Source organism: Leiobunum rupestre, chromosome 1, assembly GCF_980474605.1.
Source record: "Leiobunum rupestre chromosome 1, qqLeiRupe1.1.hap1, whole genome shotgun sequence".
NCBI classification, from domain to species: Eukaryota; Metazoa; Arthropoda; class Arachnida; order Opiliones; family Sclerosomatidae; genus Leiobunum; species Leiobunum rupestre.
The window spans coordinates 19,241,302-19,255,921 of NC_143384.1; the positions used below are offsets into that span (position 1 = coordinate 19,241,302).

General features: G+C 38.0%; 1 protein-coding gene across 1 annotated transcript in view; it reads right to left on the bottom strand.

Moving 5' to 3' along the window:
- Window positions 1-4,156: 4,156 nt before the first annotated feature.
- The window catches only part of LOC149961260 (uncharacterized), a 46,889-nt gene continuing 36,425 nt past the window's right edge, over window positions 4,157-14,620 (bottom strand). The window contains exons 11-17 of the mRNA XM_090159879.1: window positions 14,119-14,238; window positions 10,427-10,701; window positions 8,718-8,840; window positions 6,836-6,906; window positions 5,423-5,563; window positions 5,025-5,130; window positions 4,157-4,450 (exon numbers count right to left, since the gene is read on the bottom strand). Coding sequence (XP_090016005.1) covers window positions 4,229-4,450; window positions 5,025-5,130; window positions 5,423-5,563; window positions 6,836-6,906; window positions 8,718-8,840; window positions 10,427-10,701; window positions 14,119-14,238 — 1,058 coding nt within the window. The 3' untranslated portion in view covers window positions 4,157-4,228. The remainder of the gene's footprint in view (window positions 4,451-5,024; window positions 5,131-5,422; window positions 5,564-6,835; window positions 6,907-8,717; window positions 8,841-10,426; window positions 10,702-14,118; window positions 14,239-14,620) is intronic.

The window sequence follows — 14,620 nt, forward strand, 5'->3', positions numbered from 1 at the left end:
GGCAAAACCACCGTGTGACGGTGAGCGTTAACGGATTCATTTGCGGTTTGGTTTGGATGGTGTTTTTTCGCTCACCGTCGTGACGGTTTGGTGTATTACGTTTTTGTAATGTTTATCCGTAGGTTGTGAGTGTTGAATTTGGTGTGTTTGTGTTCTGATGGTTGTGCATGTTGAGTCTGTTGTGTTTATATGGCCGTTTTCTCTCCAACTTCTTCTTAATGACTTTGGGACGGACCGAGTGCTGAGTGTAATGCTACCTCTCAACGTCCAATGGCAGGGTTTCCACCAGTTGTACACGGTATTCGTCTTAGTATCAATTTGCGACCGCATCGGGCGGGATTTGAACCCGAGACCTACTGCTTGACAGGCGGACGTTCTACCACAGAACCACCGACACTTGTTACGCCTTATTGAAAATTAGACCTTCAGTTTTATCGGAAGCGTATTTAATAGAGTACGAAATTTTGGTTTAATTGAAATACAATTGAAATTAAAATTATTGCATCGAAGAAATTCTAATTTAGCGTTTCTCTTTTGATTAAAAACAAATGCGCCACCCAGGTTTCGAACCCAGACCATTCGGCTTAGCAGTCGAGCGCTCTACCACAGAACCACCGATAGCTACTTAGGTTCACTGAAATTACGACACGCATCGTAAGCATAATAGGTAATAAAGTCTTTTTTTATTAATGAATTTATGAAGGCCTAATCTGGTTTTTTTAAAGGTTAAATCTTGTTTTAGCGCAGTCAGCCGAGATAAGAGGGTTAAAGGGTAGACCCTGTGGGTGGTCCACTTTGTTAGTTTTTTGTTATTTATTTACGGGTATTATTAACGACCTATATATAGTTGTGTTAATTCAAAGGAGATAATTTAACGTTAATTGCTTTAAGAGCTGGCGGTTAGTCAAGTGGCTCTCTGTGCTTTGTTGATGGTAAGGTTTTTGCTTCTTGTAAATATATTTGGTGTGGATATTTGGATATCTACGATTTCTAACGCAGTCAATTATTTCCTGGGTGTGCGAGTCATTATATGATATTGGAAATTGGACGGCATTGGTCTTTTTCATGCGGTATGTGTCACAACGTCAACTGGAAGTCTACGAGCGTTGAAATAAAATGAGCGTTAAAGATGCGGCAAGTATTTCGTAAGCGACAAAAATACAAATACCCTCTGTAGATATTTCTTTCATTAAAATTTGCTTAGTATTATATTCAACTGATAAACATGTACTGTAAAAAGGGTTAAATTCAATTGTGCATTGTTTTAGTAAGTCTAACTCGCTGTTGTAACTACTTAATTTATAATATTCTGAATAAATTAAACTCGATTGTTTCGTCTCAATTATTTAAATTAAAATTAAAATTTTATACCGGGCAGGGTTTGAACCGAGAATACGTTTTTCGTAAATAACTCTGAATTGCGGAGATATCTTTGGGGTCGTGTCGAGAAATTAATACCACTAGGGACCATTCTTCCGAGGAGAGGTATATTTTGGCTTGCCAACTTGTTATTTTTATTATATAGTTAAATTGTTACATAAGAAATCAGAAATGACAAAGTAAGGATAAATAAATTTAAATATGATGGTTTGATTTGACCTTGTTTAGCCCAAGGAGTTCATTTGGGGCCGCGATACTTTATTATTAAATTGCTGGTGTTTAATAAGAAAAAGTATGTCGTGAACCGACATGACTAGGTGAAAAATCGTCTCTACTTCACCTAATGCTTTCACCCGCCACAGGATATCCGTTATTTAGACTAATAACAACAGAGTTTAGCCACTTGGTTAAAGGGCCACACGGGCGTTTGAAAAAATTCGGCCCGGATATACCACGTAATAGCAGATACGACTAATCATTTTTCAGAAACAAGCGCGGTAAACGTTGGTGCGTCCCTTTAATTACCATATGCGGATAAAGGATTCTGAATAAACACGTGCAAATAAAAATGCATTCGTTACTTAAGCCGAATTTATACATTTGTTTTACGCGCCAAAATCGATCAGCAACTAAACGTTACCTTTACATTACCTAAGATTATTCCTTTTTTTAAAAGTAATTAAAATTATTTTATTATTAACTATTACGTCAACATAATACCGTTAAAAACTCGGAAGCAGATTAACGGGTTTTAAAATGAAAAACATATCAATTCGCATATTCAGATAAGGTTAACAGATTTTGCCTAAGAGAGATTTCGTTGATCTGATCAGATAAAAAATGTACGGTATACTAACTACATGGTTAGGCTATTCTCTTTATTCCTTTGTCACGCAAAAATGGATGCATATTCAAGTTTAGCTGCTCAGCATAGTTACACGTTACACCCACACGACGCCTGACTTTGAAAGTCTTCCAAAGGAATTAATCCTGTTTTAATTTTTGTGTCCGCTATACTCTGTTTGCTAAACTATATCGGACCGAAATTATTAAATGCGTGCGTACGTAGAGTGGCGGAGTGGTAAGCACTTTCGCCTCGCAGCGAGAGTAGCCGGGTTCGAGCCTAGCTTGAGGCACTGAGTTAAAACTAGGAACAACTCCTTCCGCGTTGAACTTGCAAGCTTTCTCCCAACGATTAAAGGGGTTTTTCTCCAAGTTCTTCGGTTTCCCCTTTCCGTAAAAACTTGTTGAGTTTACGGTATAAGTACGTGTAGGGAGCTGTACAGTTGGCTCGCATCGTGCGAAGGGCTTTGCACCATCCTCCTACGTGGTAAAGGCATTTAAGGTCTCTAGATAAATTGGACTTAAGGCCGTGGTTCGGTTATTAGCTTAGCTGATTATTATTATTACCAAAGCGGAAAAATTCAAAAACATCGTGCCAGCTTGTTTTAAATATTAAACACTTAAAGACTAGGAGCAGTACCCCACACAAGGAGAACGCAACCCGTCAAAACTCGTGCGTTTTCTTGTGTACATTTTTCATTGGTTAGAATAAAATTTTGCAGTCAAAAATCAAACACCGGTAAATTGTGCGGTGGTTTATAAACAAATATTATAAAATAAAATTCTTACGCGCGATTTATTTTTTTGGCTTTTGGCCAGTTTTGGGCTCAGTTTACCCCACTGTGCGTCAGAAGGGTAAATATCGGAAATAGTCTTCCCCCTTTTCGTAAAACGTTCAACTTTAAGGGCCGTCCAATGAAATTTGTACACAACACTGCGTGTTTAAAGGCTAGCTGCCTTCTCCTTGAGTTGGTTGCTCCTAACTTTATGATTATCCATGGAAAATAGAGACAGGCATGGAATTATTTAAAATTTATTTTAAAATAAAATAACAACTGAGCTTTCAACACGCGGGTCTTCGTCACAGTGAAAGCTTGTTCCGTTTACACTTCTCATTTCAATTCCAATTAGTCGTATAAATTGTCTGAATAAAATAATTGGCCTTTGAGAGTTGTTGTCAAGAATCGCTTTTTGACGCCTACAAGATTAGTTACATTCTTCACAATCACAAGCCTCGAAACTTCAGCCAATAATAATAATTTAAGGAAACCTTTTTTAAACTATTTAAATATGTTGAACATTCGATCTAGGCATATTCACATATAAGTAGATCAGAACGCTATTAAACATTTGCATTGTTTTAAATTAGTGCAATAGTCGTTTCCCAAAAAAAGCGTTGTTCAAACAATGTTAAAATGACGATAATAATAATAATACAGATATTTTAGTATCTATTTATAAAAGGGAATCACGGGAAATTGTTAACGAGTAAATTCACGATTTTCTCTTAACTTATAATTACCAAGGTGAAAACGTGTTATCGACGATGGGTTCCTGTAGTGCAAAAGTCAACGTGTGTTAGCTTAAAATAGCGATAAAAGCCGGGTTAAGCAAGCCGTCCAAAACCTATACGGGAAACTTGTGGAAACGTACTCTATATTGTACAATCTAATCTCATTCGTGTTCCCCCGATTCGTTTTTAAGTGGATGGCTTAACCCGCCTATTGTCCCGAATACTAAATATTTCGATGTTTACTTTCGCCTCACATCTTTGTTATTTATATTTTTGCAAGTTTTATTGGATTTCAAAATGTTTTTATTTTCTTTCATAAAATAGACTTCCCTGCGCGGTTTTTCTTGCAAAATAATGATTTTGTTCTCAAAAGTGCAGTTCACGAAAGAGAGGTGGCTTCAGAGAGACACTTTGAGGATGTGGCAGAGAGTTGGATTATTTTCTCGTAAGCGATGTGCCAGATACTGCTGATTCCACTCGCTACGGGTCACTTTAGAGTTTCGTCATTTCTTCGGATTCGATACCCGTTTTGTAACTTCCTCGTTCGACCGTTGTTCCCGGGATCATCGGGATGACCTCCGGGTCCTCGAGGGAGACATACGCCATTTGATGGTCATTATCCGGGAGAGCGTTTTCAATATCTAACAATGTCGGATATTCGGACTTCATTTTAATATTTTTCTCTTTGAATTTTTCGACCAGGTCCAAATAATACTGAAAAACCAATTATTTTCATTAGCTTCAGTTTTTCAAAGAAACATCAACTGCGACCAAGAACGTATGTAATTACACTTAAATAAAATACTACGTTAAGACGGCCATCATGGCCAAATTTCCTCGCGCCACAATTAGGGGGGGGGGAGAAAAAGTTACCGACGTGTGGGTCAATCGCTTCAGGGGCGGCGTCAGGATATTTTTCTAAATTGTGGCCCCCCGTTCCTCAAATGTGGGTCCCCCTTTCCTCAAATGCGGGGCCTCCTATATATTGACTTAAAAACTAAATTAAGTTTATTTTATAAATCAAATTAAGGAGCCCCATTCGGAGCCCCCTCCAGTCGATTTGTGGTCCCCTAGGTAGGCTATATCCCGTCTCGGCTACCAGTCACGCCGCCCCTGATTCGCGTTGGGAAAGTTCAGTCTAAGGGAACCAAAGAAATACCGGAATGATTCGATTAGCTTTGAGAGGACGAAATTATGTGCCTCCTCTCAAAAGTTAAAAGACTAGTGTACTAGCAAACCGCGAACTTGTATCTCGAAGTGTCATCAAGGTTTATGTTTCGAAACTTACCCCGGAAACCTCATTTGATAGTTTCTTTTCGAAAAACTCTTCCAAGTTGGCAAAGTTCGGCCTTTTGAATTGCTCCTCTTGCCAACATTGCAACATTATTTGGTATCTGCGTTGTAAAAATAATGATTCTTCTCAATATCGGATATTGGAGTTCGTAGTGACAAAGTTCACGAGGGGTGAAAGGATCGTGTTTAAGTGTTAAAGAAAGTGTTAGAACTGGTTTTCTTTTCCATCACACATTTTCGGTACACAGTGAGTGGATTGCAAGTCAATGTCATAAGAATAGCAATTGAATTAAAATTCTTAGAAAAATAAGTTCAGAAAGTGTTAAAGTTAATAAAATTCTTTGAAATTGTTGTTTAAAACGTTTGATTGTAAATGGTGCTTAGATCTCTTACACGTCATCTGGCGCGTGTTCCGGTTGCTTCATCCGGTATCCGCTTTTGAGCTTCTGGAAGAAGTCCTCGTCCAAGACCATTCCGGGATACGGCTCGGCCCCCAGAGAAAAGATCTCCCACAGAAGAACGCCGAACGACCACCTGCGCAGAGCGGACAGCGTCAGTTACAGTCAAATCGAACATTTGAAGAACGTGGTTGCGGAATGGCCACATTTTCATCATTATTTCAGTACGCGAATGTGACAATAACTCAATACACCACCATAGGAAACTATTGCGGGTAATCGGGTCACATTGGTGGTGGCAAACCCTTCATGCCTCAAGAATCAACCGTTCCCTTAACTTTAGCCCATTTGAAAAATATTAAAAAGACGGGTCGCAAAGCACTCTAGTTTTAACAACAATGTCGGGAATAAAGATTCATCCAATGAAATAATAATCAGCTAGGCTAATACCCAAGGCACCACCTTAGGCCTAAGTCATCATGCGACTTTTGAAGCCCTTAATTCAGGTGGCCGGGTTACAATGCGTAGGAGGGTGGTGGCAAGCCCTTCATGCCACGAGATCGAGCCAACAGCTCCCTACACTAACTTTTACCGTTAACCTAGACAAGTTTTTTATGGAAGGGGAAACCGTAGAACTCGGGGGAAAACCCCTTAAACTAGTGGGGAGAGAACTTGCAAACTCAACGCAGAAGGAGTTGTTCCGAGTTTTCACCCAGTGCCACAAGCTGGGATCGAACCCGGCTCCTCTTGCTGCGAGGCGAAAGTGCTAACCACTCCGCCACCCCATTTGTACGCAACACTGCGTTAGCGTGTTTAAAGGCTAGTTTCGTTCTCCTTGTGTTTGTCGCTCCTAGCTGCCCCAATCTGGGATCGAACTCGGCTCCTCTTGAGCCGAAAGTGCTAACCACCTAGTCTGGGGCGGTGTCAGGGGTAGCCCAAGTAGGGCATGACCCATCTCAAAATCCTAATAAAGAGGCTCGAAATAATACAAAAATTATTTTGCAACTATTCAATCTGCCCAATATTTCCTGAAAGGTACGGTTCAAACAACAATATAGTAATTTAGAACAGCTTAAAACGAAAAGATTTCTAATTTTAAAAAGTTTTTCTTTGCGGAACAGTTCCAACTACAAAATAAGTCAGAATAATTCAGCAACGACCTTTGTGGTTTCAATGGGATTATATTACTCAGATACACCCTAATTGGCTCAGGTTTTTAATGTCTAATTACATTTAATAAACATCAATGTAATGTAGCCGCCAACGTGTCTTGAACGGAGGATCTAATTAGTTTTAAGATTCACCTCGCCCACAAAACAATTAGCAGCGCCAAATAAGTGACAAGCCACAGGAGGGGATTAGGCGGAAATGCTGGAGGTTAGATTCCCTTTAAGTGTAAAATACTCACACGTCACTTTGAACAGTGTAAACATTGTCCGATAAAGACTCCAGCGCATTCCATTTGATCGGAACTAAACCCTTTAAATAAACCAAATAAAATAAAATAAGTGGAATGATATTGAAATATGTAACATAATTTGATGTAGAAGCGATGAGTAAAATTTGGCCTTGTGGATGGATTGTTCGAATTCCCCATTAGGGGTTCGTATTTGAATTGAATATCAAAATATGAATTCAGTGCGATGAAATTTCGTATTGCAAGGAAAATGTAATCATGCCTAAATACGGGGCTCAAGTGAGCAGTGCATTGTGAAACAAAATTAATATAGAGACGTAAACACGTTTTTAAATTCGCAATATTCTTGCTCCTCCAAAACGCTTGATGTTAAAATAAATTTAATAAATAAATTTTAATTAATTAATTTTTAATTTTGGAATTTGATAGTTTGACAACCTTACGGAAGCTTGATACCTCTAGTGGCGGGAATTGGAAGCTAGAGGGGAGATTAATTTTGTATTAGCTGAAATAGTCGGCCGTGCTCGATTCGCAGGGCCGTCAAGGTTATTCGCAAGAATGTAAACCCCATTTCAAACGGAACGTTTTGTCGACCACGTGACGAATTATGTGGCCTTGACAGCCCGAAACTTTCAAAATTCTTGAACCTCCCCCCCCCCTTTACAGAGAGACGGTGGCGGCGGCAGGTGATTTTGTATGGTGGAAGCTACAGCTTTTTCCGTCCGGTTAGAGATACAGTGTCTAAGATATTATAATGAATTTTCTTGTTTCTTTTTCTTCGCATAGCTAACTCTACATTTCTCCAAAGAGGTGTTGGGGTAATTTTGAAAAATACTTTTCGACTCACCAAAATCAAATATTTTTGCGAAGAAAGGCACCTCTGAAATATTTAGTTTTTTAAATATAGGTGACTTCGATTGAGACTATTTCATTGAATTGAATAATACGCTTTTCGTCGTTTGGCTAAGATGAAAGAGTAGAATCCTTCGAATAAGCTGTTCATCGTGCAAATGGGATCGATCTAAACGGTACAGGCGCTCTCGGCCCAACAGACTCCGATGAATCTTACTCCTCATCTATTCTTCACTTTATTTGACCGCGTGTAGCTGATGTAGGTTGTGCCGCAGACATTCATTAGAAATAATGTAACCAAGAACGTGTTTAGGGGCAGAGGACTTTCCAGCCGAAGAGAAACCACGCCCCTCCGCCAATCACCGTGTAATCTCTTCCCCATTTCTAGCGCTAAGAAATGAAGACACTCACGAGGAGACTACCCGAGATGATAATCACCGATTTGGTTGAAACTAGGTGGGTATGTAGACGTTATGGTAACATGAAATTTTACGAAGGGAAAAGTTGCAATGGGCATTAGTTTTGCCATGGCAACCGAAAATGTTTTTCGCAACACAGTATGTATATTTTCTCATTGAAAATAACATGGGAATCTGAGCACTTCTAAGGGTCCCCCTGTGAAAAATTTAAAAAAAAATTCAAATTTCAAACCCAAAAAAAATAGATCAAAATTGACAAATGAAATGAATTTTATGATATTTTGATGAATTTTGGTCAATTTGATCAAAATATGTAAAAATTCATCAATTGTTATTTTCAATGGGACAATATACAGACTGCGTTGTCAAAAACATTTTCGGTTGCCATGGCAAAACTAATGCCCATTGCAACTTTTCCCTTGGTGAAATTTCATGTTACCATAAGGTCTACATACCCACCTAGTTTCAACAAAATCGGTGATTATCACCTCGGGTAGTCTCCTCGTCAGTCCGCGAATCACGAAAACAGAGGCCATTGTTGCGCCTCCATATTCTCCAGTTGAGCTGAAAATATTCTGGAAATAACAAAATGCGAAACTCACTTTGCTCTGCATCGTGTAAGCGGCATAGTTGTAAATGTCTTTCGTGAGGCCGAAGTCGCAAATCTTGACAATGTTAAAATCGGACAACAAGACGTTTCTCGCCGCCAAATCCCGATGAATCAGCTGAAACGGAAACCAATTAATTATTCGAAAACGTTAGCCCTACAACGATGACTAATTCGGCCTTTTAATTGAGGTTACAAATCAAACTCTTCATTTCATTTTCCATGAGATGGAAATCTCTGCGTAAGTAGGCGTATTATACACTTCAGGTAAATGAAAACTTTATTTTCTTCAATTAAGTTCCTATCAGTCACCCGATTTCTTAAATATAGGTTAAAATGTTGTTTGATTGAATTGTCATTCCTGATGGAACTTGCATGGCTGATGTAGAATCAAATGATTGTAACAGTAGCGATCTCTGTGTTTACTTCGTCGATTAAATATTAGACCAGTGTCCCGAACTAAAGTAGTCAATAAAAGTTGAAGATACACGTTCAATATGTAGATATAATAGTTGAAGATACACGTTCAATTTGTAGATATAATAGTTGAAGATACACGTTCAATTTGTAGATATAATAGTTGAAGATACACGTTCAATTTGTAGAAATAATAGTTGAAGATACACGTTCAATTTGTAGAAATAATAGTTGAAGATACACGTTCAATTTGTAGAAATAATAGTTGAAGATACACGTTCAATTTGTAGAAATAATAGTTGAAGATACACGTTCAATTTGTAGAAATAATAGTTGAAGATACGCGTTCAATTTGTAGAAATAATAGTTAAAGATACGCGTTCAATTTGTAGAAATAAAAGTTGAAGATACGCGTTCAATTTGTAGAAATAATAGTTAAAGATACGCGTTCAATTTGTAGAAATAAAAGTTGAAGATACACGTTCAATTTGTAGAAATAATAGTTGAAGATACACGTTCAATTTGTAGAAATAATAGTTGAAGATACACGTTCAATTTGTAGAAATAATAGTTGAAGATACACGTTCAATTTGTAGAAATAATAGTTGAAGATACGCGTTCAATTTGTAGAAATAATAGTTAAAGATACGCGTTCAATTTGTAGAAATAAAAGTTGAAGATACACGTTCAATTTGTAGAAATAATAGTTGAAGATACACGTTCAATTTGTAGAAATAATAGTTGAAGATACACGTTCAATTTGTAGAAATAATAGTTGAAGATACACGTTCAATTTGTAGAAATAATAGTTGAAGATACGCGTTCAATTTGTAGAAATAATAGTTAAAGATACGCGTTCAATTTGTAGAAATAAAAGTTGAAGATACACGTTCAATTTGTAGAAATAATAGTTGAAGATACACGTTCAATTTGTAGAAATAATAGTTGAAGATACACGTTCAATTTGTAGAAATAATAGTTGAAGATACGCGTTCAATTTGTAGAAATAATAGTTAAAGATACGCGTTCAATTTGTAGAAATAATAGTTGAATATAGTACCCCTGGAAACCCGTGTGAAGATATCTATTTCAGCGAGGTTACGAAATGAAGATAGAATAACCGGATAGGCTATTTCCTAACGCTTTTCGTAAGCAACTGGGCATTGTCAACTGTTTGGTAACTATACAGGCTCCTACGTTTAATGTTAAGCATAACGAATAAACACAGAATTTGGGTCTAAAGAGAATGCTGTAAAATTGTGTCAATGAAAAGCAAAATGTCCGAACCTTTTGCGACGACAAATGCGTCATTCCTCTGGCTACTTGGAAGGAATAAGACCACAGGTCCTGAGCTTTAATCGTCCGCTCGATATGGTCGTTTTCCGCGCTTCGAATCGATTCCTCGTCTTCAATCGACGCATCGATCTTCATATCATCATTGCTCTTCAAACGGATGTCCTCGATTTCTCGATCAACTTTAGTGTCGAAACACTTCCGGTATTTGAACAAGAAATCTCGAAGATTTCCAAACGGACAGTATTCCACAACCAACATCAGCTCTCCTTTCAAATCAAACGACATAATTTCATTTACAAACTCCGATTCGTATACTTCAAATAAGGTTTTGTGTTTTGCGTTTCTTTAATACAAAAATTACGTATTGTTTGCTTCAATAGTAATACTTTTTAATCTTTTTTCTCATGACAATACGTTGGGAGCCAATGTTACCCCTCGTAAATAAGATTGGACAGTTTTCTAAATTAAGTAAATACTCTGGCCCAGCTGAAATATATTAGCAGCATTATCCTTAAAATGTATTGAATTATATTTAAAATTAAGAATCATTTTCCATTTTTACATAAGTCAAAAGGATTTCTTTTTCTGGACGGTTTTTGAACCGGCATTAAGAGCAATTGACGTCATCGTTCTCGTCAGGCTGCATTTTACAACGAGCATTCAAAATGACAGTGCTTTTAAACCCTTCACAATAAAATTTACGATTAAAATGTAATAAACAATGCTCATCATGAGGTACCGACTTACTGAACTAGTTCTTGAAATTGGCGGTACTTTTATCAAATGAATTAGTTTAGAAATATCAGAGGTTTAGCGATTCAGATTCTGAGAGGATATTGACACGATTTTAAGGGTTCTTGCTTTAAAGACATTCTTTATTAGTTCTACTTGATTTCTTTCACCCCTTCGAGGGAATACCAATTGGACGGTTGGCCGACTTTGGACTGCACGTTGCATACTTAGATCGACCGTACATTTTTGAAGGACTTCCGGCTACGACATTACGCTTAAGACGCGCTCTTGGCTTCGTCCGCTTTTTGAGCACGTGCTGGGACCTTTTCGCGGAAATTGGTTTTAAAGTTGCCTATTTTAGTCACGGTGCCCGCTCTTCTGTTCAGGTTTCTGTTTCGCATCGCTCTGTAGAGTTTGTGTGTGTGGAGTTAATAACTACTCGGTTTAAGCTAAGACCATTTACACTTGGACTGCAATCAAGGTAAGCGTTGTTGTTAGGCTAGTGTCGCCGCTACCCCAACGCCACCATCGTTATTTAGAGGCAACTCTCGTTCACAAGGGAATTCGGGATGTAAAAAAACGCGTTCACTTCGCGCTCAGCGTTGCCAGACGTCCTATAATTATAGGAAAAATATATAATTTTGCCTTAAAAATTTTCCGTGTCCTTCAATTTTAACAGTGTACTTTATAGGACGTTTTTTCCGATTTTTCGATATTGATGACCTATAAATCCTATAATCTGAAAATCCCTTACTGTAAGCGTTAACCGTCGAAGAATTTCTCGGGTCGCAGCCGACAAATGCGATGAATAAATGTGTTTTTAATATTTTTAATATTTTATTTGTTTTTATTTAAAAGGTTTTTTTTACATGTACCATACGTCAATGGGTTTATTTGAAAGTGAAATTTTATCAAACATTGAAGTGGTATATCCGATGCAAAATTGAAATTACCGCCAAATACAATGTGTCCTATAATTTTTAGTCCTTGGACCTATAATTTGATTTTGGCTATCTGGCAACGCTGTTCGCCCTCCTCTCCCGACATTTTACTCGGTCGCCCCGCGCATGGACTAATTATCAACAGGGACGGTCCGGCCCGGGAAAAAAGTAAAAAGAACAAGCAACGACGCACTCTAGCGGTATTCGCGGGCATAACAGGAAATACTTGTATAGGCTGGTGATTCCAAATAAGCGGGGGGGGGGGGAGAAAATAGGGAAAGAAGCTTCCTTGGAATGCTGGGAATTTAAAAGTTGAACCACGACATTACCATGCGGTGCTGCTAATATATTAGTCTTTTAAATTAATCGTCGTCAAAATTTAGAATGTCGAGCTTTTCCGATCGTACATACAGTAAAATATTCTGCTTACCGTCTGGAAGCAATTCCCAAATTTGTTACGGTAATTATTATTATCATAATATAATATTATTCATAAATATAAATGATTGTACCAAGGCTTAATAGTTGTTTACCTTTTCTTATGATGAATTTCGAATCTATCTTAGAATCGGAGGTGGCAAACGTATCATTTAACTATACCAATTATACTAAAATAATAACTATAAAATTATAGTTATTTAACGTGATAACATCGATGGTTATGAGAGACGTTTGAAAATTCAAATCACAACCGCTAAAACCGTTAAAAATCTGTTTCCTGTTTATGACGTTTGAATCACCAGGATAAAAAATATTTGCCTGGCAACGCTGCTGAACGCGTTAACACTTTTATTTGGGGTCTTTATAGGGAAATGTTATAGATCTGGGCCGTCCCTGTTGTTAATTAGTCCATGCCCCGCGAGTCGTGACCAATTTTCGCCCGTTATTTACGGCGTCCAGGCTTAAGTGGAAACCACATGGCAAAGTTTATTGAAATTCCACCTAAAACGTTTTGGGAACTTGTTGAAGCTATGTTTAATTATGAATTTTCTAATTTTTTAAGGAAAATGTTTCTAATTATTTTTATCATGGTGTTAGATACTCGTCCACCCACTAGAAATGAAGAGGAGCCCCGAGTCCGAGAAAAACAGCGGAAGAGAGCGCGAACCATTCGCCTCCTAAAGAAGGGAGCTGTTGGCTCGCGTGGCATGCAGGGGATTGCCAGTTGCCACCACCCTCCTACGCATTGTAACCCGGCCACCTGATTTAAAGGCTTCAAAAGTCGCTTGATGACTTAGGCCTAAGGTGGTGCCTTGGGTATTAGCCTAGCTGATTATTATTAGAAGGGGGATCAAAAAAGGGGGTTGCTGCATGTTTGTGGATTACTTTCGCGGATTTTCTCCACTTGATGTTGTATTGTAGCGGACACTCTGAAATCGGAGTTATAACGTTGGCATTGTAGTCTAAGTGTAAATGGTCTTAGGTTTAAGTTATTGACAACCAACATTTAATTTTAAAACTGGGGTGAACAATGTGGCTTCGCTGACTTTGTCCTGTGTCCTGATCCGTTCAGTATTCTTTTTAACCCTAGATGGCGCCATTACATCGGGTTATTTGAAGCGGATAAATATATAAACATGTAAAAATTACACACTTCACACACGGCTATCGTCCAACGTGACATAATTATCAAATGTGTGTCAATGTAATCGTTTTTGAAATGAATGATACACGCGAAGTAAAAGTGGTAAGGGAAGGAGTGAGGGTATTCATTGGGGTGGGAATGAAGTGCAAAAGTAAAAACAGTGTCGCCTGGTGACTGCTTCGAGAACTAAGGAAGCACTGTGGGAGGCTGGCAGGTTCATTACTATTTTGGATTGTCCATCCTAGCCTAGCCTTCTATGTGGTCTATCTCGAATTCTCCGTAGCAGCATTCGGTAAATCTTTAGCATTGGAAAGTAAAGGAACTTCCACACATTTGGTAATTATGTCACTTTTGCTATAATTCATTATTTCGACTAACACACACACACACCCTTATCAGGTTACCGAACTAGATGTGTGACTCACCGTTCCAGAAGTTCTTGGTGACAGCTCCGAGAAGGTTGACAACGTTGATGTGCCTGTCCAAATGGATCAGGATTTCCAGCTCGGCCAACAAGGCTGATCGTTGCAAAGGGTTGGAGAAATCTAAAATTGAAACAATTAAAATTGTCAAATATAACAGTTTCTTCAATATATTTCTAAATAAATTATTAATATTAGCTTAGAGTTAAGTCTAAAATATTATCTGGCACAAAATGAACTACCAAGATAATTATATTAATAAAAATATTTTCGGAAGCGAAAGTGAAATTTAAGGTATCACTTAGAGCATATCCAAAGACTATGTAAAGCTATCGGTTACATAGACTGGAAACTCAGAACCTAAAAATTATGGTCGATTTCTCCCAGTCGTACCATAGTATTGGCGGAAGGACTTAAAAACAACCGATCTGCCATCTATCTTTAGTGGATGGTATGAAAAGCAGCCACCCCTCCACACGGTATATTCTTAAAGTCAATATTTTAT